The sequence below is a fragment of the Pisolithus orientalis genome (genome assembly GCF_024613125.1).
Source record: "Pisolithus orientalis strain OTSU chromosome Unknown F5J12scaffold_97, whole genome shotgun sequence".
Lineage (NCBI taxonomy): Eukaryota > Fungi > Basidiomycota > Agaricomycetes > Boletales > Pisolithaceae > Pisolithus > Pisolithus orientalis.
The window spans coordinates 21,234-47,035 of record NW_026260878.1 but is presented as its reverse complement, the minus strand read 5'-3'; the positions used below and the strand labels follow the sequence as shown (position 1 = coordinate 47,035).

Here is a 25,802-nt window from a genome sequence, read left to right as displayed (position 1 = left end):
TCCACTGAACTTGCATGCCTTCTCAGAATCCATCAAAATACTCTGCACCTTTACATGAGGTGCCATGGCATTGAGCATATGTACACTGAGATTAGCAATGCAGACCTCGACAATCTCATCAAGGAATTAAGAAGAGATGGCTGGAATCTGGACTTCATTATATCATTGGGTTCATGCAGGCAAAGGGGGTTCACATTCAGTATCACCATGTAATCCAGTCACTTTCTAGGGTGGATCGCCTCAGTCAAGCTTTATGAGACCACTGTACAAAGACCAGGCACAAGTATCATGTCAAGTGACCCAATGCATTATGGCACATGGATGGTCACCACAAATTGATTCAGTGGGGGATCATTATCCATGGATTCATCAATGGGTTTTGCCACATGGTACATTTTGTTGGAGTTTATCACTTTTACCTTAGTTGTGGTTCACCGAGCACAGCATTATGTAATCCAAAAGCGGACACTTAGCAGTTTATATTTTTTTTACTGCACCTCAGCTTCAACCAACTTGAAGTCTGAGTATATTCCTCTCTATAGACTTGACAATCCTGCAGCTTGTCATCCTCCAAAACATTTATCAGTTGTCTAACTCGCAACATTTGTTGATTCATTCTTAGGTTACTGTGATATGTGCTAGCAATAATAATTAGTCAGTGACCATCCTTCATGTATTTAAACAAGCGATTGAAGGATATAGTATGCCTTCCTGTGTACATGGAGACCACAGTGGTGAGAACCTTGATGTCACAACCTATGTCATTATGAAGAATGGCCACCACTGAGACTTGTTTATCTGGGGAATGTAAGTATATTTTACATTATTTTTGTATTCATCATTGCTAATCACACATGAACCTAGATCAACTTGAAATTGTCATATTGAGTGTTTGTGGGTTGAAGTCAGATCTCAGTTCACCAGATGCTGGCATGCATTCTTCACTTGGCTTGAACATATTCACTTGCTTGATGTCAACAACACATTGCATACCTGGTTATTCCATATACTTTTCCTCAACGATATCAATCACAATTGTCAGGTGTTTCGAGAGGAGTGGAATTGCCACCTGATAGGTGGCCCAAGTGCTAACAACAAGAGTCCCAAGGTAAGATTTCAGTTTTGTTAGTTTACTACTCTACTCATTCCATGATATACAAGGATATGTGCCTGTTAGGTCAAATCAAGTTTGGTGTATACCAAGATCATGAAGATCATGAAGAGCTTGAGGGACTTGGCCTCGCTGATGACGAAGTAACAGATACAGCTGATGTGATCACATGTCAACAGCAAGTACATATTAACCATGAAGCCATGCACATACCCTCGCTTTGAAATCCATTTAGGAGTGATGAAGACAAGCTAATCTTTTTCAGTGGTCTTCATGAGGTAATTGCTCAGGACATCACACCAGAGAGTTTCAGGTTGATGCCAGTGGAGTGGGGCTTGGACAGATATCTGACAATTGAATCTATTCACATTGGTCAATGTGCAGCCAAAGATGTGGACATTTTGTTAGCAGACTCAATTTGGTATTCCCAGGCACATCTATGGTGCCAGGCTTTATCCACGTTGGCATATTACTTACTAAGTCTTAAACTTTGATCTAGTATGCTGGCACCAATTATAAATTGCATGGTGCTCTGTTCATCTGTCTTTACACCCCATTTGTTCTCACCCATATCAATGCCAGCCAAGGAGGGCCTCTGCCAGGGTGGTGATGGTACTTGTGACTGTGAAGTGTTCTTCCCCCAAAAAGACAATGCTGCCCACTGCTTGGAATGTCTGCATGGGATAAGCAAGCATTGCAACACTGATGGTACCTTGGTTGCCACCCAACCTCTCCCTGCCATATCTGGCTCATCAAATGTGGGAAGAATATTCGAAGGCCTTGCTAACAAACATCCCACTGGCTTGTCTCAGGTTGCTCAATTGGATCCCCATTACAAGGTGCTAGCAACAAAAACTTCAAAGCTAGTCCAGAAGGTAACTTCTTCTACTGAGTGCAAGGCAAGTATTTCCAGTGGTATGTCTGAATCATTCAGATTAAGTATTCTATTCTAGGTGTCATCTCAGAGGCACACAAGTAGTCAGAAATTTCATGTTGGTTCCATCACCATCATAACTTGTGGATTGGATGTAAGTCTGTTTCTTCATTCCAATGTGCAGATTCTTACATCACAAATAAAAATCAAGGCTAATGGTTGGTTGCTGAAAGACCCCTTACCCCTACCACTTGCAGATAGGAAGATATTCATCCAGCAGCTCGAAAGATCATGGATGTTACCTGCAACAAACTGATTGAAATTGACACATCATGGTCCCATGACAATGTCACCACCCATCTTCATTCTTGGTTCCCCAAAGTCTTTGAACATTTCCATGTGTGTCATGAGCAGGCTAATACCACTTCCCAGACTCAACCTGACTGGCAACTTCTCATTCTGAATAATGGGAAACTCAAGCTCTCCACAACCATCCACCCAAATGGTGTGAGTCAAAGTGTGGTTCAGTGGTGAAAACCAACCAAAACCAACACAAAAGACAAAAAGAGTGAGTGGTGGTGTGCCTATGCAGTACCTAGATGGTAGAACCTGTTCTTTGGGAGGGTTTTTGTGAACTACAACACTCAAAGACAAGTGCTGAGGGTTGGGGGTGCTCCTGATGATGAAGAAGCAGGAATGCAAGAGAATGCGATAGGGTAGACTGCTGTCAGCCTACAGAAGGATGGATGATGACTTAATTTGATGTCCTAAGCTGCACTGAGCTCAGGGAGGGCTTGGAGTGAAGTATATTGATGATAGACAAGGATAAGTGCAAAGTAGATGATAGTTAGACCCTTAATAAAGTCTCAACTATCGAAGCTGCTGAATGAATTATTGAGTGATGATAAAATGCAAGCAAGAGGGGCTCTCTGATGTCTTCTTTTTTTTTTGCTATCTAAGTACAGTGATTTATATACAGTACATGGGTGTTGCCCTTGGAAAACAAGGTGCAAACACTTGGTAACTGATTGGTAACTGATCAGTAAGGAATGTAAGCAATGGGTAATCATCTTGGAAAGCATTGGTAAGCATTGGTAAGGATTAGCAAGCCAAAAAGCAAAGAACCAGTAAGCAAAGTCAAAAGATTGGTAAGTATTGGCAATAGGTGAGTCAAAGGCAGTCAGAATGTCAAAGTATGAGTCAAGTAATGTCAGGAACTGGGAAAGCACACTGGAATTGCATTAGGGGGAGGCTGTGCATGTCACATCTCGAAGAGATCACTTCTAGGCCAAGGTGGGATGACAGAGAGGCAGTGCTGATCTGATGCCGATATAGTACATCCAAAAGTGGACAGGGTGAGTCAGATGTCAACAGGGGTCAAGCTTTGGGGGTCTGTGGGGTGACAGGAGCATAGGGGATCACAACCTTCCCCCCCAAACCATCCTCTCAGTGAAGCAAATAAAAACTTCATGAATGAGGCTCTGTTGGAAGAGAGGATGAAGGGGGAGTGTCTTCTGCTGTATCTTGCAACAAGGAGGCAAGATGTGCATCATACTCATCATGGATGCAATCAGGGAGAGTGGAGAACAGTAGATTATACTGTAGCTGTCACAATCTTGGAAGAATGATGGACAAGACCAGTATGAAGACATTGCAGGGAGCAGGGAGGAAGGATCCATATGCTTCTTGGACTGGAGAGACTGAAATGACCACATAAGACCTTTCCAAGCAAATGACAGACCTGAGGCGACCAAAGAACGTCCTCCTAGAGGTCATACTGACAAAAAGAACACACTGTCCAAGCTGGATGGGCTGAGAGGGCACAGACAAGGGTGGGATGTACCAGGATGCTTCAGGATGGAAGCTGGTAGGAACTCCTGGTAGATATATGTAGCCATTGTCCCTAGCAAAGGGGACAAGCAAAATGATTGATGTAGAGGTGGCCATATCAGAAGAATTTAGCAAAATGAGCATCTTTTGGAGGGAGTGCTGTAGAAATGTGTGGAGTGTGCAAATCCTTTCCAATTTTGGAAGGTAAGATTGCATGGCTGAGCACTACAAGCAAGTGTGGGAATGGTCTCAGTATCTGCAGAAATGGCAGAGATATGTCAAAAACCAGAATGCCATACACAGGTGCTTAAGAATTTTAGCCAGCACTTAACTCACTCCCTTTCTTTTTCTCTGGCACTGATGACTTGTTCTTGTGTGAGGGATGACTGCTGACATTTCTGGCTGTCCTTCTTCACATGAGGGCTATGGTCTTCATCTCCATTCATCAGCTGTATCCATGTCCACCTCACCAAACACCTTTGGTGTGTGACACTGCTCTCAGTACCAGTCAATTATAGGGTCTTTACTCTATATGGCACTTGGAACTCGTCCAGATATTGCCTTTGCAGTAACTTGCATGTTGCAATATATGGCTAATCCCACTGAGGATCACCAAAATAAAGCCTTGCACATAGTTTGCTATGTTGTGTCTACTCCAAAATTAGTGCTTTATTATTCTGGACTCATATTGTGGATCTTTGGCTTTGCCAATTCTGATTGGGCTTCAAATAAAGACACACATCATTCAACTACCAGTTACACAATGTTCCTTGGAACATCCCTCATTTCTTGGCAATCATGTAAACAGAAGACTGTTGCCCTCTCCTCTACAGAAGCTGAACATATGGCTCTCTGTGATGCTGCACATCAAATCAAATGGCTCCACATGCTATTTGATGAATTTAAACTTAAAACCAAGAAGACCATTCTCTACTGTGACAATATGGGTGCTCACTTTATAGCTGAGAATCCAGTCTCAGATGGACACTCCAAGCATATTGACATCCAATGGCACTATGTACATGAATGTGTAAAAGAGGGTTTATTTGGTATCAAATATGTTCAAACTGATTAACAAAAAGCCAATGGTCTTACTAAATCCTTGACATGGCAAAAATTTGAAATGAATTGCTTGTTGATGGGACTTGTTAATCTCCCATTTTAGAGTGAGGGGGAGTGTTGGAAATATAATAATATGTCCAACATGTAGATTCATCTAGATTTACATGTTTTGATACATGTGTTGTATCATATGACTTGCCTTAGAAATCAGCTACACAGTGATGTCAGAATGACATCACTTATTGTGTTGTATTCCATAGCATTCTCTGCTGTTCCTTACTATATGTAGTAACAGTTTCCTTTTATGTTACTGGTCCATGCATATGGAAACATGTATATAAACTCAGGGTTTTCAACCCTGACTCACTATCAAATTTTGCATTTGTTCTACCATTCTCTCAAGAACAAGAGTCCCTACAAACTTTATTTCAAAGTCTAAACTGCTAACTCAAACCTTATAAGGCAAGTGCTCTTGTCTTTGCTCTTCGTACCATAGCCCATCCTCTGTGAAATAAGAGCTTACACCTTCATTAGGTACTAATACCAGTGACTACTCTGTACACTGCATCAGGAAATTAACACTTTACTATTTTTGACCTTTTTGTGACTTTTTGTGACTTTTTTTGACTGTTTTTGACTTTTTTGTGACTATTGTGACTATTTGTGACTTTTTGGGAAGGAACCTACTATCTGTACTTTTTTTTGACCATATACAGCATTTTGAAGAATGAAAAGAGAGCAGAATCTATTGAGACAACTAAGTGATGATATATCTAAGCCAAGAAGACTAGAAAATGTCTGAAAATTCAGAGATATTGAGCCACTGGTGTGATGCACACTGTCTGAGAGAAAAATCACAGTATCTCTTTGGAACCTCCATCAATTTGAATGTATGTGGTATCTACTAAAAGCTATGAATTAGGTGGTTTGAACAAGACCAAAATCAGCAAGAAAAGTGCAGCCATGCCTGCAGGACATGGGTAATGATAGTAGATTCCTTCCCAAAAAGTCACATTAGTCACAAAAAGTCAAAAATAGTAAAGTGTTATTTTCCTGATGTGAGAACTTACACCTTTGTTAACTTGGAGTCCAGGAGACATGTACTATTTCAGAGTAAGAGTAAGCTAGTACATACACTTTTAAGAAGACCTTGTGAGGTCAGTTCATCACAGTTCAGATGTGTCAAAGTGGGCCAAAGTTGCCACTTCAGGAAGTCACTTTGAATCCAGCTCGAACTGAGTTCAGTTTGCTGGAGTACCCATGGCTGAAGGTAGTGATATGTAGATTGGTTGTGTCACACAATGCTCGGAGCTGCAACCAACTCATAACCAATGAAAGAAATGCTTATTGGTGACCATTCTGGCACTAAGAGATTACTAAGAGATTCATATATCCTGCATGCTGGCAGTTCAACCCCTGTGATAGTCATATGTAGGCCTGATTTTACAAAGGTATCGGTATCCCCCGAGCAATACACTACTTCTTCCCGCCCTTTTTTTGCGGCTCACTGAATTTCACTTTATTCTCTGCCACCAGCGTAGCAAGTTGGTGGGTGATCGTCCATTGCTCCATCCTTGTACTCCCACTGCGCAATGCCGTGGTCAGGGGCTCCTTGACCGTTTCGAACCTCGTCTCAAGGACCTCAGCGTGAAGTTTCGCGAGCCGACACAGGATCGTTGCATAGTGCCATGCTCCCAACGGTGAGGATATATCCAGCTTTTCAACTAGCCGTTCAAAGAGGTGGACGATCTGCAGGCCAGTAAAAGAGTCAAAAAGGAATCGATATGACAAGTGCTTGGTATGCCACGCACATTCCCACTGTCATCACTTCGCAGGACTGCCACGGGCAGGGACACGACAGAACCATCGGCCTCAACCCCATATACAGGGAAGTCCGTGATGCGCACGGCCTCCAAGAACTTGACCGACGCAGTGAGGTACATCCTGAGCTGGTTCGTTGCTTGCGCCATATTACCCGATTTCTTCTTGTACTCCACCGCGACGAGAGGCAAATCTAAAAGCGAATCCTGTTCCTCAATCTTTAAATGCTGTAACTGTGAAGTTATCGTGTCCACGGCGGCTGTTGTGGCCACATCAGTCCGAAGGAAGGGTGATGCCGCCGTGGAAATTGTGTATCGGCGGGGTTTACTGTGGACACTATCGTCGCGCTTGGAACCCCCGGGCTTCGCCGCATCACTGGCCCCAGCCTCATCTGACGGATGGGTACGGACGAGTGGGAACTGGCCAAGATGTTTACCTGATACACCTGAGAGCCTCACCCGCAAACGCCCTAATGCATCACATTTTCCGTCCTTCGGAAACCTTCCAAGGTTTATTATCGTGACGGATTCTTTCTCGTCCTGCCTTTGATTCACCCAGTGCGAAAACTGAGAAGTAACGTAGGCATAGCGCGCTAGTTCGGTGTTGGAAACTCGTCGCTTTTCTTCAACAGCACTACCACGTGACTCAAGCAACTGTTCGGTGGCGCGACGATCAGAATAAAGTAGGGGCTCCATTGATTGCTCAAACCCGTTCGGGATGGGTCGCAGCACATCGCTCTTGGGAAAGCGGAGGGTAGTTTCAAGACTAGAGGGCTGTCAGAACTGATCCCTTCACGTCGACAACGACGTACGTTGGGCGAACTCGTGGATCTTCAAGATCTGCAATGGATGTGGCGCCACCCGAGAGAGTTCCACTATCGGACTCAACGAGACGGATGAAGAAGTCGAACAGAAGACGATCAAGATCATGACGCCACGATACTTCACATTGATCGCCATTATCCTTCTTTTCACGGGAACGGCGCGACGCTTGGAAGATTGCAGAAAAACTCTCTTCAAGGATTCGCAGGTCGACTGGGAATTCATCCGGATGCCAAAGTTTCACTGCATTTTCATTTTTGGACTTGATGGCAGAAACGGTAGTGAGTAATTCTTGGACGCATGGCTCAAGTGCAGCGTCAACGGGTGGTAGATCTTCCTGCAGGTAACGATGAAAAAATGGCAATACACAACATACAACGACGCACTCTGCTAATCCACGTCTGTGGCCAAATCAAGCCCGTCATCGCGACGTATTCGCGACGGAACTGCTCATCCGAAGACGCGAGAGACCGCGGCGCTACTCGTCGGTCGAATAGCCAACCAAACATCCTGATATCGGTGTCCTCCGAGGTGTTCGCAAAGCTACCCAATAAAATGCTCATCAAGGGTGAAAGATGGCCCGTGAAAATACATACCGGGAGCATGACAGTGGCGAACAGAGAGTTGGAATGGCGTCAGGCATTGCACCGGAAGGTGGGGCTGCCTTGTCCCGGCCTTCATCGGATGTAACGATTACCCTAGGCGGCCAACCATTACAAAAGGACACCACTGTGAGATAACACTCACTGGATGGGCGAATGAGGGGATAGTTCTGCACCGCGCTCGCGGCCTCCTGACGACATGTCCCTAATGGTCTGTTGGAGAGCGTGAAGAACGAAAAAGAGCGCACAAACTCTGAATGTTCCTGGCTCTCCTGCCACTTTATAATCCTATCCCGCACGATCTCCGTCTTTGAAGGGAAAACAGCGTCTTCTTCCCGAACGTCCGAATCGATCCGCCAAGAACGGGCTGTGTGTGTGTGGGTCTCGGCGACAATGGTGCCCACAACATTCTTAACTCCGTCATGGACGCTACATATGGGTGCCTCTAGGCTCATGAACAGCCGCGAGACCGCAAGAGATACGAGCGGCGATGATAAATCCAGGGTGACAGACGTTTCGATGCTGCCGAGATGCACGCGTGGCTCAACACGAGATCAGTTTTGGGGAAGTCAGACGAACGCCAGGTGCTCACAAGGATACGGTCCGGAGTGGCGTCCTCTAGCCATCCAAGGTACAGACGGATTGTCGTGTCATATTTTGAGAATTCTATTCCAATCAACGGGCCCTCGACGTGCCATACACACATATGGGTGCCTCTAGGCTCATGAGCGGCTGCGAGACCGCAAGAGATACAAGCGGCGATGATAAACCCAGGGTGACAGACGTTTCGATGCTGCCAAGATACACGCGTGGCTCAACACGAGGTCAATTTTGGGGGAGTCAGACGCACGCTAGGTGCTCACAAGGATACGGTCCGGAGTGGCGTCCTCTAGCCATACAAGGTACAGACGGATTGTCGTGTCATATTTTGCGAACTCTATTCCAGTCAACGGGTAAAATTTGCGATAGCATTTGCTCATCAAGTTCCGGTTGACGGCCATTGCACCCATAAACAAAGTCACCCCGACTATCGGCAGTTAGTTGTTGAGATTTGATTTGCACAAGTCACTTCATCTGCATGTAGGCATTGCAGCATTTGACCTGCAGGGTATATTGTGTACGAGGGTGGTCGAGGACAGTTCAAATCCATTCAAGTCCTCTCGAAACGAATGCAGCAAGATCTCTCGGCTTACCTTCGCAGCGGGGAGGACTTGTTGTCAGGGTCCTGAAACTTCCCTTCGTAGCCACGACTACCAACCGGTATGCTGGATCAAAGGATCCAGCGGCGTCACCCATGCATACAGGATACTGCTCGCAGAGGGAGAGGAGGTTCGCGGGGGTGTACTACAAAACATTATATGTCTCGACTGCGGCGAGTTATTCTTTCATTATGGAGGGAAGCAAAGATCCACTCGGGCCCGATACGTCGCCGAGTTCTGAGGTGCATAGGAATAGGGAAGGGTGCACGCGTGGGCGGGTTAGTCAAAGGTGAGGAAGTCGGTACTAGGGATATCTGGTTGGTGGTCCGTCAGTGACGAAGACAAGGAGAAATGATCGAGCATAGAGGGGGGCGGGGTGGATGAAATGAGAATGAGAATGAGGGTGAGGACGAACGGTGTACCGATCTACCAAGATGCTTCCAGAGACTAATAGTAAACGGTCTGATCGAGAACTTGGATCTACTGTGGTCTATTCGCTCATTACAGAACCAGTTTTACCTAAATCTTCGTAGTTCTTCGGATGCAATTCCACGTGGGTAATAAACTGGCCTGAGCTTGCTGTTTAAAAGGAGCAAGCACCATCGAGTGATTAACATTCTTCGGTCCACCAGCCAGCATGGCGTCGTATGTGAACTTGATCAGTGAGGATGCCTTGCACTGCAAGGATATCTCTACCTGGCCCCCCGCCACCGTTCTGCTCGCCAAGACCATGTCCGACGCGTTCAAGGTGCCTTCATGGTTGAAATCAGTGAGTGTATGACGGTCTGTTCAATTCTAGACCATTTACCTTGGGCCACCACTTCCGAAGGAGCTGACCCCGTATGCGGACAAGCGAGCCGTCCATCTGCTCGACCAACTACGTCGGACGACAGACGACGCGTCGATGCGCCACCTTTGGGAGGATGTGGATACTGTCGATGACAATTCCCAGCGACTCCACTTCGCCTTTGCCACCGCCCTCTCCGACTGTGCCAGGGTTCAGATGGCTGTCAAGATAGAACAACAACTACCAGAAGCGCCTGTGCCCAAGGAATCTTTCGTCATAGTCCTCGTGCGAAACGCAATCTTGAATGTCATCTCAGGACTTTCTTCACTGTAGGTCGATCTTACCCCTTCATTTGCATGTGTTCGTCAATCTACTCTGCGTCCTTCAGCGAGGACGTCCCCGTAGCGCTTCCCCGTCATTTTAGTGAGAGGCTAACCCCAGTACTAAAGTACATCACAAAGAGTCTCAGCGCGCCACTCGTCATCTCAATCTGCCAGAAAATGCCTGTTGAGGATGAAGAACACGATAGCCATGAACACTCGGAGCAGGAGGAATGTAGCGATGAATGTTGGCCAGTGCAGTTGCCACCATCAGTCACGATGTCCGAGTTCCTCGCACGGCCCACTACGATCGAAGAGGTGGAGAAAGACGTTGAGGAAGATCCCACAGCTCGGGTTCTCTCACCAGAATTCGAGGCCCATTTCCTTGCGTATCCTCCATCTGTCCCTCCGCCATCTTCGTGTCACATACCTGTGCTTTGCATGGCCACCGAGGAGCACCTTCCAGTGGTGATGACCAGTCTACTCTACCAGCGACGTGTATGGCACATCGATGGCCCGTTGATTGGAATAGAATTCTCAAAATATGACACGACAATCCGTCTGTACCTTGGATGGCTAGAGGGCACCATTACGGACCGTATCCTTGTGAGCACCTGGCGTTCGTCTGACTCCCCCAAAACTGACCTCGTGTTGAGCCACGCGTGCATCTCGGCAGCATCGAAACGTCTGTCACCCTGGATTTATCATCGCCGCTCGTATCTCTTGCGGTCTCGCGGCTGTTCATGAGCCTAGAGGCACCCATATGTAGCGTCCGTGACGGAGTTGGGAATGTTGCGGGCACCATTGCTGCCGAGACCCACGCCAACACGGCCCGTTCTTGGCGGATTGATACGGACCTTCGGGAAGAAGACGCTGTTTTCCCTTCAAAGACGGAGATCGTGCGGGATAGGATTATAAAGTGGCAGGAGAGCCAGGAACATTCAGAGTTTGTTCTCTCTTTTTCTTTCTCCACCCTCTCGAACAAATCTTTAGGGATATATCGTCAGGAGGCCGCGAGCGCGGTGCAGAACCATCCCCTCATTCGCCCATCCAGTGAGTGTTATCTCACAGTGGTGTCCTTTTGTAATGGTTGGCCGCCTAGGGTAATCGTTACATCCGATGAAGGCCGGGACAAGGCAGGCCCACCTTCCAGTGCAATGTCTGACGCCATTTCAACTTTCCATTCGCCACTGTCACGCTCCCGGTATGTATTTTCACGGGCCATCTTTCACCCTTGATGAGCATTTTATTGGGTAGCTTTGCGAACACCTCGGAGGACACCGATATCAGGATGTTTGGTTGGCTATTCGACCGACGAGTAGCGCCGCGGTCTCTCGCGTCTTCGGATGAGCAGTTCCGTCGCGAATACGTCGCGATGACGGGCTTGATTTGGCCACAGACGTGGATTAGCAGAGTGCGTCGTTGTATGTTGTGTATTGCCATTTTTTCATCGTTACCTGCAGGAAGATCTACCACCCGTTGACGCTGCACTTGAGCCATGCGTCCAAGAATTACTCACTACCGTTTCTGCCATCAAGTCCAAAAATGAAAATGCAGTGAAACTTTGGCATCCGGATGAATTCCCAGTCGACCTGCGAATCCTTGAAGAGAGTTTTTCTGCAATCTTCCAAGCGTCGCGCCGTTCCCGTGAAAAGAAGGATAATGGCGATCAATGTGAAGTATCGTGGCGTCATGACCTTGATCGTCTTCTGTTCGACTTCTTCATCCGTCTCGTTGAGTCCGATAGTGGAACTCTCTCGGGTGGCGCCACATCCATTGCAGATCTTGAAGATCCACGAGTTCGCCCAACGTACGTCGTTGTCGACGTGAAGGGATCAGTTCTGACAGCCCTCTAGTCTTGAAACTACCCTCCGCTTTCCCAAGAGCGATGTGCTGCGACCCATCCCGAACGGGTTTGAGCAATCAATGGAGCCCCTACTTCGTTCTGATCGTCGCGCCACCGAACAGTTGCTCGAGTCACGTGGTAGTGCTGTTGAAGAAAAGCGACGAGTTTCCAACACCGAACTAGCGCGCTATGCCTACGTTACTTCTCAGTTTTCGCACTGGGTGAATCAAAGGCAGGACGAGAAAGAATCCGCCACGACGAGAAGACTTGGAAGGTTTCCGAAGGACGGAAAATGTGATGCATTAGGGCGTTTGCGGGTGAGGCTCTCAGGTGTATCAGGTAAACATCTTGGCCAGTTCCCACTCGTCCGTACCCATCCGTCAGATGAGGCTGGGGCCAGTGATGCGGCGAAGCCCGGGGGTTCCAAGCGCGACGATAGTGTCCACAGTAAACCCCGCCGATACACAATTTCCACGGCGGCATCACCCTTCCTTCGGACTGATGTGGCCACAACAGCCGCCGTGGACACGATAACTTCACAGTTACAGCATTTAAAGATTGAGGAACAGGATTCGCTTTTAGATTTGCCTCTCGTCGCGGTGGAGTACAAGAAGAAATCGGGTAATATGGCGCAAGCAACGAACCAGCTCAGGATGTACCTCACTGCGTCGGTCAAGTTCTTGGAGGCCGTGCGCATCACGGACTTCCCTGTATATGGGGTTGAGGCCGATGGTTCTGTCGTGTCCCTGCCCGTGGCAGTCCTGCGAAGTGATGACAGTGGGAATGTACGTGGCATACCAGGCACTTGTCATATCGATTCCTTTTTGACTCTTTTACTGGCCTGCAGATCGTCCACCTCTTTGAACGGCTAGTTGAAAAGCTGGATATATCCTCACCGTTGGGAGCATGGCACTATGCAACGATCCTGTGTCGGCTCGCGAAACTTCACGCTGAGGTCCTTGAGACGAGGTTCGAAACGGTCAAGGAGCCCCTGACCACGGCATTGCGCAGTGGGAGTACAAGGATGGAGCAATGGACGATCACCCACCAACTTGCTACGCTGGTGGCAGAGAATAAAGTGAAATTCAGTGAGCCGCAAAAAAAGGGCGGGAAGAAGTAGTGTATTGCTCGGGGGATACCGATACCTTTGTAAAATCAGGCCTACATATGACTATCACAGGGATTGAACTGCCAGCACGCAGGATATATGAATCTCTTAGTAATCTCTTAGTGCCAGAATGGTCACCGGTAAGCATTTCTTTCATTGGTTATGAGTTGGTTGCAGCTCCGAGCATTGTGTGACACAACCAATCTACATATCACTACCTTCAGCCATGGGTACTCCAGCAAACTGGACTCAGTTCGAGCTGGATTCAAAGTGACTTCCTGAAGTGGCAACTTTGGCCCACTTTGACACATCTGAACTGTGATGAACTGGCCTCACAAGGTCTTCTTAAAAGTGTATGTACTAGCTTACTCTTACTCTGAAATAGTACATGTCTCCTGGACTCCAAGTTAACAAAGGTGTAAGTTCTCAGTGTACAGAGTAGTCACTGGTATTAGTCACATAGTGTAGTCACACTTAGTCGCAACACATGCACTTCAGGTAACCAACTTTCATAAGCATTTGGGCTGAAGTTTTTCTACAAATCATCCCAGCTAAAAGCCACTCAGACCAGGTCATCCCAGGGACATCTGGCCATGTCCCAGGGCTATTTGCAGTGTGCAGGACCTGGGATGACCCATAATCCCAGCCCCCTGGTAATATATTTTGGGCTGTCCCATGGCTGCCTTAGGTGTCAGGGGTCTTCAACTGCAAAAGTGCAGCTCACACCCACATTGGAATGCCAGCTTTCAATCACAAACACATTGCTGTTATGATCATCATCCAGACAATGAGCATACCTATCAAACTGTGGGGATGGATGAAAACATGACCCTCCCAAAAAAACACTTGCTATACATATTAAGTGATATATGAAGACTACTGGGCAATGAGTGTGTTTGTGTGATGCCATCTGCAGAATTGTACAATGTGGATGAAGGTGAACCTGTCAATTACTAAAGGTTAATGGATTCAGAATCCCCCCAATAGTATTGTAAGTTCTTGCATTTGTTACAACAGTCACTCCTTACTAGGATCACTACTTTTGTTTCCAACTTACAGCTGAGGTGCATACATACATACATACATAGTATCAAAATGATTCTATTGTGGGGGATGAGCATGTGAGTGCCCCACTGGCATAGGATGCTATATGATCTAATTGGCATGGGGCCCCATGCCTGGGACAGTGGGATGCCCCTTGATAGCTTTGGAGGCCACTCTGAGACATCCAACCCCCCCTTCCATAGGCCAGTGGGATGTCCCATCATAGCTTCAGAGGCTACTGTGGGACATCCCATCCCCCCTTCCAGAGGTCAATGGGATGTCCCATGATAGCTTCAGAGGCTACTGTGGGACATCCCACCCCCCCTTCCAGAGGTCAGTGGGATGTCCCATCATAGCTTCAGAGGCTACTGTGGGACATCCCATCCCCCTTCCATAGGCCAATGGGATGTCCCATGGTAGCTTTGGAAGCTACTGTGGGACATCCCACCCCCCCTTCCATAGGCCAATGGGATGTCCCATGGTAGCTTTGGAAGGTACTGTGGGATGTCCAATGAAAGCTTTAGAGGCTACTGTGGGACATCCCACCCCCTTTCTTGAGGCCAGTAGCATGTTTCATCATAGCTTTGGAGGGTACTGGGGGCCATCCCCCCAATTCTGCATACTCCTGGTATATTAAAATACCTCAGATGCCATGGGAACTCATCTAATGAATTTTTCAGAGACATACAAGACTAGCTTTACTACCTACATGGTCTTTTACTTGGAGATGATGGGAGATCCATATCTAATACATCTAATTCCCAGTCATCTGCCCATGAGAACTCTGTCAATGACATCTCACTGAACTGTTGGTGATATTCATCTGCAAGAGCAAATTCCTCAGCAACACACAGCAAGTCATCATCAAGCACTTCATCATCCCCATCATCATTTTCAGATTCCAAGTCCTCCCATCCCACCTCTTCATTTCTGTCCATGTTCATGATGAGTGGTACATAATCCATATTCCTCCATTCTTCAACCCTTGCCTCCCAGCTCTCATCAGCACCTCCTGGAAAGTCCCTCAATTTTTCCTGCCACAGGAGACTCAGACTTGCTAATGCTGAAGCCCTGCAGTCCAGTTCATATGCAAGATCTGCACCTGATTTTCATTCAATTGTCTTAATACATTCAATGACACAACAGCTCTCTTACCTGCATCCACTCTGCATTTCTCCAGCCATCTCCATTCTTCTGAGTGCCATTCCATCAAGCTTTTTCTTTCATACAGGAGCCTCCTTTCCTCCTCCTCACACCTCTTCAGCTCAAGGAGTGACCTGATCCCCAAGTGCACCCTTTCATCAGCTAACCAAGCTGGTGGCAATCCCACAGAATCATCCTCAAGACCAATATCCTGCCAGATATCATCATCCACATCTAGTTTGAACAAACCATCCCTTTGGATCAGTATAGGTGCTATGGCCCCTTGAGGGGCTTTCCCCTGGTGGATGAGAGCTACCAACTGCAAACACAAATTATTGTAGGAGGTAGAAAGCTTGACAATTCCAGGTTCTTGTTGCCGGATAGATCCTTCCACATGGATTTGAAGTTTTTGTTCTTCAAAGCAGTCAACCACAGGAGGCAAATGCTTAAGAGCACCACTTACTACTAACTGTCTGGTGGTAAGACCATTCTAGTCTCTCTAATTCAAACTTTTGTTGACACAGACAGTCTCAGATATGCTTCTTGATTGCCAATGCATGCATACACAGCTGAATGCTTTGAATTCAATCAACTTATAAATCTAGAGGAGGAAGAACCACCAGCCTGAAGAAAGGAACTATTCTGGAGCCTGGAAAGCTCTGCAAACCCATCTATTCCAAGGCTTGCCCTCTGTCTTTGTGAAGCTTGTTCTTGTTTGAAACACATAATCTTTTTGTGACACTTGGCTATCTGTATATTTAAATTTGTCATATCAGCTCCTCCTCAGAGAAGACCCTTCTCCAGTTCATCTAGTCTGGCATCATAAGTTTCCAGTGATTTCTGAGTTGCCATCATTTGCATTATAAAATTTTCTGTGGCTTTTGCAGAGTACCCTTAATTTACTGTCAGCTCACAGCAAGAGGAATCACTTATACAGGAAGCTTATGAGATGCTGGCTTGGTTTGTACTGAAACCTGAGCCTCCCATTCAGCTTGAAGTGTCTGAATATTGATTCCAGATTTTCTTAGACCCTTTTTGGCAGAAGCCTTTTTTTCTTGACAGTGGTTCCAGTGCCACAAAAGCCACTGGCCAAGACCAGTAAGACTCTTCATGTCAAGATAGTGCACCTGGAAGTCAATGACAAAGAGGCATTGATGATACTGAATAAAATATTAGGCTGCATTTTGTGACACAACTAACTGCATACCCCAGAAACTCACAGAGATGGTATTAGTGGCTTAATTGAACTCCAAAATCACTCACAACCCTCTCCAATCAGAAAGTCCAAACCCTTCTCATTTCTGAGGGTGATAGATGAGCTGGCAAGCCCATTGATGACCAAAGGCATGAAAGACTGATATAGCAAAAGAAGTTTGGGGCAGAAATGGCCCAAGGTAGCCCCAATTTCTGCAGCTCTGTTCAAGCTGACAGCCTATGTCATATAACAGCCCAATGTGAAAATTATCAGGGAGGTGACTGAATAATGATTTGATAAGGGCAAGTGCATAGTGTTGCTTCTCCCCTGCTGAAGTCATGTTGGCAAGGTGAATAACACAATCATGACAAACAGAGTAGGGCCATAACTCCAGTATCTGAAAAGAATTGGGTACTTGCCTATACCACCATCAGAATATTGCAGACAGGTTAAATGATTAAGCTCACTTTCTGACATCTCTCATCAGCTGCAGTGAAGGATTCATTACAACCCTTGAGGACTGATGGTGGTATCCTCATACCCTGCTCAAATCTATCCTCATCTCCACAATTCTTCTTAGAAGACTGACCACTCCTCTTTTGCATTGATGCCTTTGTCCTTCTCAAACCTTCAACCTCACATTCCATAGTATTAATGTCTTCTTGTGACAGAAAAACTGAACCTGTAGGGTTTACTGGATCATCCTGTTGACTTCGTCTATGTTTCTGGGCAAAGCAAGCATCAATGCAAACAATTGCATCAGGATCAGAGGAGCTAGGACCCAAGACTATTTAGTAAGATTATGTATGTGCATCAAGAAACATACCCATTATTATTTTTCCAGTTGCAACTACCAAAGCACAATGGACAACACTTTCATAGGTATTCTGAAGGCCATGTCCCTGAACTTGAGACATCTAGAGGGTGGTGAGAGGATGATGGAACTGCAGGGAGGATGTCAGCTGGTGGGGTTGCAGCACTTTCCAGGTGTTGTTGAACATATTCATCAACTGAGATTTCCAGGATGCAATACCAGTGGTATGCATTACTAAACCTTTGATATATACCTTCCTGTAAGTATCATTAGCAAACATCATTAATAGATATGGATGGAAATAGTTAAAAGCATGCATTGACTTGATAAACACAGCACAAGATCAGATCTGCAGACATGTGCACATTCATACAACCACAGTGCAATCATTCATTAGACACAAACAACAAAGTCCCAATAGGTTAGACATACAAAAAACTGTAGTCTCATAATCACAACATAAATGAAAACAGTGGATACAGATAATATAATCATTGGGACAGAATTCAGACACAAAACTTTGTGTCTACCTTGTAGCCCATGCTAGCAAGATATGCTTCAATGGACTTGCACCACACAGAAATGTTTGGGGGCATGTGCAGTAAAGACCTGCCTGACTAGACTCAGAAGCTGTAAACTGACAGCAAGGGTTGGCCCCAGTGGTGCAGATGGAAAGTACCCCATCTGCAGGAGCTGAAGTGCTGCTGGCACACATGGACAGATGGTGAGATCAACCATTTGCAAACCTGGCACAAGACATATGTCTAAGTAGAGAGGAACACATGCAATAAAATCTTACCATTGAAACTAACACAAAGAACCTTCAACCATCAAGAAATGCAACTACACTCTGGTCACTCATAGTCAATGCAGTGCTGGAAATTTCTAGAGAGCCGTCAATATGCAAGATAGGGCTTGATGAGTGAGGGGATGGTTTCAGATGACCACTGCTGCCATTGTCTCATTTTCTTGTGAGCATTGCAGGATGGCAAAGATGGTGGGACAAAGAAGTCATTGTGACTGACATGTAGCCCCTCCATTAGACAATCCAAATGGGCAGGGGCAAGCTCATCCTCAGATGGGAGGCAAGCTCCTGTGAGGGGAGGGGAGTTTGTAGCAGAAGCAGTGCAGAGGGCTGAAGTCTCCTGAGGCAGCTGTGTGAAACTGTGATGCCCAGGCAAAGTGACCAGATGTTCAATGGGAAGGTAAAAATTGGGTGTGCCCAGTGCATGGTGCGGTGGCTCAACCTGATCACTTCAGGTAACCATTTTTCATAAGCATTTAGGCTGAATAGTTTCTCCAAACCATCCAGCCTAATAGTCTCCCAGACCAAGGTCTGCCCAGGGACATCTGGTCATGTCCCAAGGCTATGCAGATTTTTAGGCCCTGGGACAGATGAGATTTTCCACATAGCCATCCATTCAAATGCAATTATTTGGGATGTCCCAAGACTGCCTTGGGTGACTTGGGTCCCTACTCCTGAAAGTGCAGCTTATATTAGCATTGAAATAGCTGCAGAAATGCTAGCCCCCTTGCTCCTCTGACAGATTTAATCCACAAAGTATCCTTTGACCTATACATCCCCTCCCATCTCACCATGCATAGTAGTATACAATAGTACTTTTCATGTACATCTTTGCAATGTGATTCTGCTGTATTGGGACATCTCACTAGTTGCCAGGGAGATGACCCACCTGGGCCTCCACATTTTCCTTGAAAATTGCAATAATAAATTCAATCAATTTGTGTCTATACCTCATGCAATTTGTACTGTATGAAGGAAGAAGTGAATGGTTTTTGAACACTTGTGTGACAAGCCAATATCTCAAAGTCCCCCACATAGAACATGGGGTTGGTCACCTTTGCAACACCATCTGCAGAGGACAGAATGTCCCAGATGAGCCTCTGAGGTCATCATGGGGCATTGTGCTGGTCTGCAAAGGTAACTTAGGAGGATGTGCCATCATAGCCTGCTGAGGCTGGGATGGGACATCCCACTGACTTTCATAAGGGGACTTGGGATGTCCCACAGCAGCCTCCAAGGCTGCCTTGGGACATCCCACCTTCCCCTTTGCCAACCAGTGGGATGTCCCACAACAGCCTCTAAGGCTACATTGGGACATCCCACTGTTCCCTCTGCCAAGCAGTGGGATGTCCCACAACAGCCTCTAAGCCTACATTGGGACATCCCACCCTCCCCTCTGGCAACCAGAGGGATGTCCCAACACAGCCTCTAAGGTGTTGAAGTAGTAATCTGCACTAATCCTACAAGCACCATAGAGAATCCAATGCAAGGTAGCTCCATGGTCAGAGAAGCTTCTTGACACTGAGAGGGTCCTGGCTCAATGCCAGCTCTGGTCACATTTTCATCAGGTTATGAGCTGCATCTGGAACCCATGCATGCTCAGTACAATGGGTCATGCAGCATCCTTGGTAAGTCCAGATCATGTGAGTTACATGGACACAAGGTGGCTGATAGTAAGGCCTCCTGGAAACACAGCAGTAAATCCTGATCCATCACATGACACAAGGTCAAAAGGCAATCAGACCATTTGCATGACCCTAGGGGGTGTGCACTGTTTTTACACTCCAAAAGTGGCCAGATGAAGGGACCACATTGGAGATGGTGCATTCTGTGCATTAACTTCATGGAGATATGTTCCCACAGTGCTAGTCTAAGCCCCCAAGCTACTGACACTAGTACCCAGACCATATGGCTCAGTGGTTGCAGCACCTGGCAAACACCTAGGAGGTCACTGGTTCAATCGTAGGACTGGTCACATGTTCCCCATAAGGCTACTTTGGGACATCCCTCCCCCCCCTCTGGCAAGTAGGGGGATGTCCCACAACAGCCTCTAAGGCTACACTGGGACATCCCTCCCCCCCTCTGGCAAGTAGTGGGATGTCCCACAATTGCCTCTAAGGCTACATTGGGACATCCCTCCCCCCCTCTGGCAAGCAGTGGGATGTCCCATGACAGCCTCTAAGGCTACATTGGGACATCCCTGCCCCCCCTCTGGCAAGCAGTGGGATGTCCCACAACAGCCTCTAAGGCTACATTGGGACATCCCTCCCCCCCTCTAGCAAGTAGTGGGATGTCCCTTGACAGCCTCTAAGGCTGCATTGGGACATCCCTCCCCCCCCTCTGGCAAGCAGTGGGATGTCCCACAACAGCCTCTAAGGCTACATTGGGACATCCCTCCCCCCCTCTGGCAACCAGTGGGATGTCCCACAGCAGCCTCTGAGCAAGTGGGGAATGGTGCATTGCTCTTCACATAGTCTTGTTCCCATGTCACTGGTTTACCCCCATGCTACTGATATTAGTACCTGGACAATATATATTTGCTCAACTGTTAGAGCACTGTTTATCACCTAAGAGGTTGCTTCAATCCCAGCTCTGGTCACATTTCCATCATAAGGCTACATTGGGACATCCCACTTCCCCCTCTGGCAGCTGGGGGTAGTGTTGCTGTGGCTCAGGGAGCTGTCCTCAGCCAAGGGTCATACCACATCTATATTATTGAGTATTAAAATAATTATTGTGGATTTGGTATGTGGCAACCCAAGGCTACATTTGGTAATAGTTGTCATAGTGACTAAGCTGCTTGTTGTTGAGCAGGTCAGCCTTTGGAGCTGAGCCACAGCAACACTAGCTGAGGCTATGTCCCAGAACACCCTCTTGGGTTATATTGACATTCCACCCCACTCTCCAGCAGCCAGTGGGATATCCCACAACAGCCTCTTAGGCTAAGTTGGGACATCCCACTGTCCCCCTTCTGAGACTGGTGTGGGGCATCCCACCCTCCCCTTTGTCACCCAGTGGGATGTCCCACAATACCCTCTAAGGCTACATTGGGACATCCCACCCCCCTTCTGGAAAGCAGTGGGATGTCCCACAGCAGCCTCTAAGGCTACATTGGGATGTCCCACCCTCCCCTTAGGCAAGCAGTGGGATGTCCCACAACAGCCTCTAAGGCTAAATTGGGACATCCCACCCTCCCCTTTGCCAAGCAGTGGGATGTCCCACAACAGCCTCTAAGGCTACATTGGGACATCCCTCCCCCCTTCTGGCAAGCAGTGGGATGTCCCACAGCAGCCTCTAATGCTACATTGGGATGTCCCACCCTCCCCTTTGGCAAGCAGTGGGATGTCCCACAACAGCCCCTAAGGCTACATTGGGACATCCCACCCCCTCTCTGTCAAGCAGTGGGACATCCCACCTACCCCTCTGCCAACCAGTGGGATCATTCTACATTTTACCCATGCATATGTCTTGCAAACATGATGCTCAAAAAAATTTCTATTTAAACACACCAAATAGATTATAATATGTCTCTATCACCCTTATCTGTATTGAACTCTTTTACTTGGAGATGATGGTGGATCCATATCCAGTAGGTCATTCTCCCATTCTTCTCCCCAACAGAATTCTTCCAATGGCATATCACTTTGTTGGTGATATTCATCTGCCAGGGCAAATTCTTCAGCAACACATAGCAACTCATCATCCATCACTTCATCCTCATCCTCTTCACCCTCTGACTCCAATCCATCAAACCTCTCCTCATTATCACTATCAATATATATAACATGACCACCCTGCACCATGCTGTGCAGTTCTTCATCACTTGCACCCCAGTTCTCATTAGGTGTTCCAGGATAGCCTCTAAGTGGCCTCTTCCACAAGATGCATGGACCTGCTAGTCTCAATGCTCTGCAGTCAAGTTCATATGCAAGATCAACATCTGCAATGTGTGTTAGTCATGGTAATGCAATGACACATGTCTCTTACCAGCACTCTGTCTGGTTTTCTGCACATGACCCCACTCTTCAGAAAACCACTCTGTCAAAGCTCTTCTTTCCTGCAACAGGCACCTTTCCTCTTCTTCACAACACCTCAGCTCAAGGAGTGATCTGATCCCTGAGCACACTTTTTCATCAGCTAACCATGGGAGTAGTAACCCATCTGAATCATCCCCAAGGCCAATATCCTGCCAAATATCATCATCCACATCCAGTTTAACAAAGAGTCCCTTGGAATCAGGAGTGGGGCTATTGACCCCTGAGGAGCTTTTCCCTTGTGTATGAGGCCTACAATTTGCAGACACAGATTATTGTAGCTACTGGCAAGCTTGGCTATTCCTGGTTCTTGTTGCTTCACAGATGCTTCTGTGTGGTTTTGAAGTCTTTGTTCTTCAAGGCAAGTCAAATACAAGGGTATTCATGAATGATGACCTCTTACCACTGAGAGTCTGCTGATATGAGTGTTCCAGTCTTTCCAACTCAAACTTTTGTTGGTGCAGACAATCTCTGATATGGTTCTTGATTGCTAATGCATGCATGCGAAGCTATGGAACATGGTCTCAATTAGATGAAACCATGTAGAATATACACTGCCACTAACTTGAAGATAAGCACTCTTTTGGATACTAGCAAGATTTGAATGCCCATTTATGCCTAGGGTTGCCCTCTGGTTCTGCAAAGCTTCTTTAAAACACTTAACCTTTTGATGACACTCTACAATTTGGATATTCAAGCTTGTCATGTCAGCAACCCCATGGAGAAGATCTTTCTCCAGCACTTCTAGCTTGGCCTCATAATTTGCCAATGATTTCTGAGTTGCCATGATTTGGAATATCATATTCTCAGCAGCTTTAGAGCTGTGACCTAATTTGATGGTGAGCAGGAGTCATTATTTATATCAGCAGCTTACAAGGAGCTGGCTTTGTCTGTGCAGAGACTTGGGCAACCCATTCAGCTTGAAGAGTTGGGATATCAACTCCACATCTCCTTAGGCCTCTGTTTGCAGCAGCCTTCTGTTCTTGGCAATGATTCCAGCAATGCAAAAGCCACTGGCCCAAACCAGTGAGACTCTTCATGTCTGGGTGGCACACCTGGAAGTCAATAACAAAGAGGTGTTGATGATACTGAATAATATGTTAGCTTGAAACAGATGTGGCATACTGCACACATACCCCAGAAACATGAAGAGATGGTATCAGCCCTTTGATTGAACTCCAAAAACACTCACATCCCTCTCCATCAGATAGCCCAAATCCTTCGCATTTTCAGGGGTGATAGATAAGCTGACATGCCCATTGATGACCAAAGGCATGAAATACTGAGATGGCAAAAGAAATACATGGCAGAAATGACTTGAGAAAACCCCACTTCCTGCAGCTCTGTTCCAGTTGACAACCTATGTCATATAATAGCCCAATATGAAAATTATCTGGGAGATGGCCAAAAAGAGATTTGATGAGGGCAAGTGCATAATGTTGCCTCTCCCCAGCTGAAGTCATATTTGCAAGGTAAATGACATGATCATGATGACAGAATAGGGCCATGACACCAGTATCTGAAAAGAACTGGGTACTTGCCTACACTGCCATCAGACCAATGGAGTCAGAATAAATGATTAAGACTCACTTTCTGGTGCCTCTCATCAGCTGCAGTAAAGGACTCATTACAACCCTTCAGCACTGACATTGTTATCCTCATTCCCTCTTCAAACTCATCCTCCCCATCACCAAGATAATTCTTTTTCAAAGGCTGTCCACTCCTCCTTTGGGTTGAAGACTTTGACTTTGACAACTCATTAACCTCATGCTCCATAGCACAAATATCTTCTTGTGAAAGAAAGACTGTAGCTGTAGGGTTTACTGGATCATCTGGATGCCCACTTCTGTGCTTCTGAGTAAAACAAGCATCAATGCAAACAATTGCATCAACATCAGAAAAGCTACAACAAAGGAAATTTTAGCAGTTGACAAAACTATATCCACCAAGTGACATACCCATGTTCACTATTATTGCTCTGCCAGCTCTGGCCACCAAAGCATAGAGGACAATGCTGTCATAGGTATTCTGATGGCCTCATCTTTGAACTGAGGACATCTTTGTCTGGGGAGCTTGGCAATGGGATTGCAGAGGGGATGTTTGATGGTGGACTAGCAGATTCTTGCAGTTGTTGTTGGACATATTCATCAAGGGATGTTTCCAGAATACAATACCAGTGATATGCATTACTGAACCTCCAGCATATACCCTCCTGCAAGTATCATCAGCAATGATCCATGACTGAGAAGAACAACCAAACTATGCATTAATAATATAGCAACATCACCACAAACAATACCAACAAACATCCTACCCTATCAATATAATGCTACAGCAGTCCCAAGAAACAGAACATGTCACACATGCATGCACTTATAACCATGAAATAGTCATGCATCAGATTAAGATATACTACCTACATAGCAGAGTCATCTGTACTGCAGTCACTATGGCAGTAATGTATGTTTTACAAAGTGGAAAAAATGGGGTAATGATACAAAACATGACAATTCCATATCTTTGTGTCCACCTCATAACCCATAGCTGCAAGGTATGCCTCAAGGGACTCACACCATGCTGAAGTGTTTGGAGGTATGTGCATGAAGAGTTGTTGGACAAAGCTGAGAAGCTGTAGGCTAACAGCAAGTGTTGGCCCCAGTGGGGCACAGGGGAAGTAGCCCATCCAAAGGAGTTGGAGGGCTGCAGGTGCACAAGGACAGACAGCCAGATCAACTGATTGCAGAGCTGCCATGAATGCATCTAAGCAGAGAAAAATGATGAAGAACACAGAAATCTCACCATTGAAATCAATAGTGGTGCTCAAAATAAACTGAGTTGGAGTGATTTTGGTGCTAAACCCTAGCTGAGTTGGCTGAGTTTGGCACTAAACCCTAGCAGAAACTTCAGCTGCAACTTTGACAAATTTCAAGTTCCGATTTTTTAAACCTCTGCTCACTTTGCATTTTTGGAGTGCTGTGCTACACAGCATGACATCATGTCTTTTTATATTCAACATCTAAGTTTGAACATTCACTCATGAGTGATATTTGTAGGGGGCAGCTCGGATATGGTATTAGATATGAGTAGGTAACACTGTCCTCCTTCTGCCACAGTGGTCCATAAGTCTGCTCGTCAAGGGGCCCTAGGGGTCCTGGGCAATGCAGCAGTCAGGGTCACCGGAAGTGCAGTTGCAGCAGCTGGGGACTTACATGGGGGCCAACAACAATGGCTCCAGTTCTAGCATGTCAGGTGGTGGCTGGGCAGGTGTCTTGTCCAAACCCTTGTCCCTGATGATCTCATCTCCAATTTCATCCATGTCTGCCTCGTCGTCCTCGTCCCTCAGCTCACTCCATTCTGTGAAGAGGATAACTGCTCCATATACAGCA

The 25,802-nt window shown here is 46.4% G+C and overlaps 10 protein-coding genes and 1 non-coding gene across 11 annotated transcripts; 5 read left to right on the top strand and 6 right to left on the bottom strand.

The window, feature by feature from the left end:
* Window positions 1-299: 299 nt before the first annotated feature.
* On the top strand, window positions 300-473 carry F5J12DRAFT_728872 (uncharacterized protein; the record flags this gene model as incomplete). Its single annotated transcript, XM_051741918.1, has 1 exon — window positions 300-473. A coding segment is annotated over one exon (174 nt), but the record flags the coding sequence as incomplete, so codon positions are not given.
* Window positions 474-1,335: 862 nt separating this feature from the next.
* On the top strand, window positions 1,336-1,575 carry F5J12DRAFT_704874 (uncharacterized protein; the record flags this gene model as incomplete). Its single annotated transcript, XM_051740555.1, has 1 exon — window positions 1,336-1,575. A coding segment is annotated over one exon (240 nt), but the record flags the coding sequence as incomplete, so codon positions are not given.
* A 111-nt stretch (window positions 1,576-1,686) lies between these two features.
* On the top strand, window positions 1,687-2,301 carry F5J12DRAFT_787277 (uncharacterized protein; the record flags this gene model as incomplete). The annotated part of the gene is made up of 3 exons (XM_051743615.1): window positions 1,687-1,986; window positions 2,065-2,139; window positions 2,170-2,301. The coding sequence occupies 3 exons, from the start codon at window positions 1,687-1,689 to the stop codon at window positions 2,299-2,301; spliced, it is 507 nt and encodes a 168-aa protein (XP_051594440.1).
* A 3,941-nt stretch (window positions 2,302-6,242) lies between these two features.
* F5J12DRAFT_578617 (uncharacterized protein) lies at window positions 6,243-8,262 on the bottom strand. Its single transcript, XM_051740147.1, has 5 exons — window positions 8,116-8,262; window positions 7,906-8,062; window positions 7,510-7,856; window positions 6,689-7,463; window positions 6,243-6,626 (listed from the first exon to the last, which is right to left on the bottom strand). The coding sequence occupies exons 1-5, from the start codon at window positions 8,160-8,162 to the stop codon at window positions 6,354-6,356; spliced, it is 1,599 nt and encodes a 532-aa protein (XP_051594439.1). The 5' UTR covers window positions 8,163-8,262; the 3' UTR covers window positions 6,243-6,353.
* Window positions 8,263-9,249, bottom strand: F5J12DRAFT_578643 (uncharacterized protein; the record flags this gene model as incomplete). The annotated part of the gene is made up of 3 exons (XM_051740148.1): window positions 8,714-9,249; window positions 8,374-8,663; window positions 8,263-8,326 (listed from the first exon to the last, which is right to left on the bottom strand). The coding sequence occupies exons 1-3, from the start codon at window positions 8,825-8,827 to the stop codon at window positions 8,263-8,265; spliced, it is 468 nt and encodes a 155-aa protein (XP_051594438.1). The 5' UTR covers window positions 8,828-9,249.
* Window positions 9,250-9,869: 620 nt separating this feature from the next.
* Window positions 9,870-14,210, top strand: F5J12DRAFT_930320 (uncharacterized protein; the record flags this gene model as incomplete). The annotated part of the gene is made up of 13 exons (XM_051749535.1): window positions 9,870-10,089; window positions 10,150-10,436; window positions 10,496-11,033; window positions 11,084-11,373; window positions 11,421-11,480; window positions 11,530-11,631; window positions 11,685-11,841; window positions 11,891-12,237; window positions 12,284-13,058; window positions 13,121-13,361; window positions 13,454-13,521; window positions 13,606-13,734; window positions 14,070-14,210. Exons 1-13 carry the CDS (start codon window positions 9,958-9,960, stop codon window positions 14,208-14,210), a joined length of 3,267 nt encoding a protein of 1,088 aa, XP_051594437.1. The 5' UTR covers window positions 9,870-9,957.
* A 916-nt stretch (window positions 14,211-15,126) lies between these two features.
* Window positions 15,127-17,680, bottom strand: F5J12DRAFT_787274 (uncharacterized protein; the record flags this gene model as incomplete). The annotated part of the gene is made up of 8 exons (XM_051743614.1): window positions 15,127-15,527; window positions 15,581-15,982; window positions 16,032-16,077; window positions 16,543-16,695; window positions 16,789-16,805; window positions 16,832-17,000; window positions 17,231-17,550; window positions 17,590-17,680. 8 exons carry the CDS (start codon window positions 17,678-17,680, stop codon window positions 15,127-15,129), a joined length of 1,599 nt encoding a protein of 532 aa, XP_051594436.1.
* A 2,604-nt stretch (window positions 17,681-20,284) lies between these two features.
* F5J12DRAFT_t205 lies at window positions 20,285-20,357 on the top strand. Its single transcript has one exon. It is a non-coding gene; the product is annotated as a tRNA-Val (tRNA).
* A 1,564-nt stretch (window positions 20,358-21,921) lies between these two features.
* Window positions 21,922-23,456, bottom strand: F5J12DRAFT_898817 (uncharacterized protein; the record flags this gene model as incomplete). Its single annotated transcript, XM_051748134.1, has 6 exons — window positions 21,922-22,322; window positions 22,370-22,610; window positions 22,673-22,770; window positions 22,820-22,925; window positions 22,982-23,244; window positions 23,291-23,456. The coding sequence occupies 6 exons, from the start codon at window positions 23,454-23,456 to the stop codon at window positions 21,922-21,924; spliced, it is 1,275 nt and encodes a 424-aa protein (XP_051594435.1).
* A 453-nt stretch (window positions 23,457-23,909) lies between these two features.
* Window positions 23,910-24,430, bottom strand: F5J12DRAFT_709117 (uncharacterized protein; the record flags this gene model as incomplete). Its single annotated transcript, XM_051740611.1, has 3 exons — window positions 23,910-23,957; window positions 24,007-24,319; window positions 24,375-24,430. Coding segments are annotated over 3 exons (417 nt in total), but the record flags the coding sequence as incomplete, so codon positions are not given.
* Window positions 24,431-24,433: 3 nt separating this feature from the next.
* Window positions 24,434-25,168, bottom strand: F5J12DRAFT_728883 (uncharacterized protein; the record flags this gene model as incomplete). The annotated part of the gene is made up of 2 exons (XM_051741921.1): window positions 24,434-24,605; window positions 24,915-25,168. 2 exons carry the CDS (start codon window positions 25,166-25,168, stop codon window positions 24,434-24,436), a joined length of 426 nt encoding a protein of 141 aa, XP_051594433.1.
* Between the last annotated feature and the right edge of the window lie 634 nt (window positions 25,169-25,802).

Excerpts from the sequence above, each read along its gene's own strand:
- F5J12DRAFT_578617 (XM_051740147.1), bottom strand. The coding sequence starts at position 8,162 with ATGCCTGACGCCATTCCAACTCTCTGTTCGCCACTGTCATGCTCCCG. Across the intron at positions 8,063-8,115 it reads TCGCCACTGTCATGCTCCCG|CTTTGCGAACACCTCGGAGG; the intron begins GTATGTATTTTC and ends TTTATTGGGTAG. Across the intron at positions 7,464-7,509 it reads GATCCACGAGTTCGCCCAAC|TCTTGAAACTACCCTCCGCT; the intron begins GTACGTCGTTGT and ends ACAGCCCTCTAG.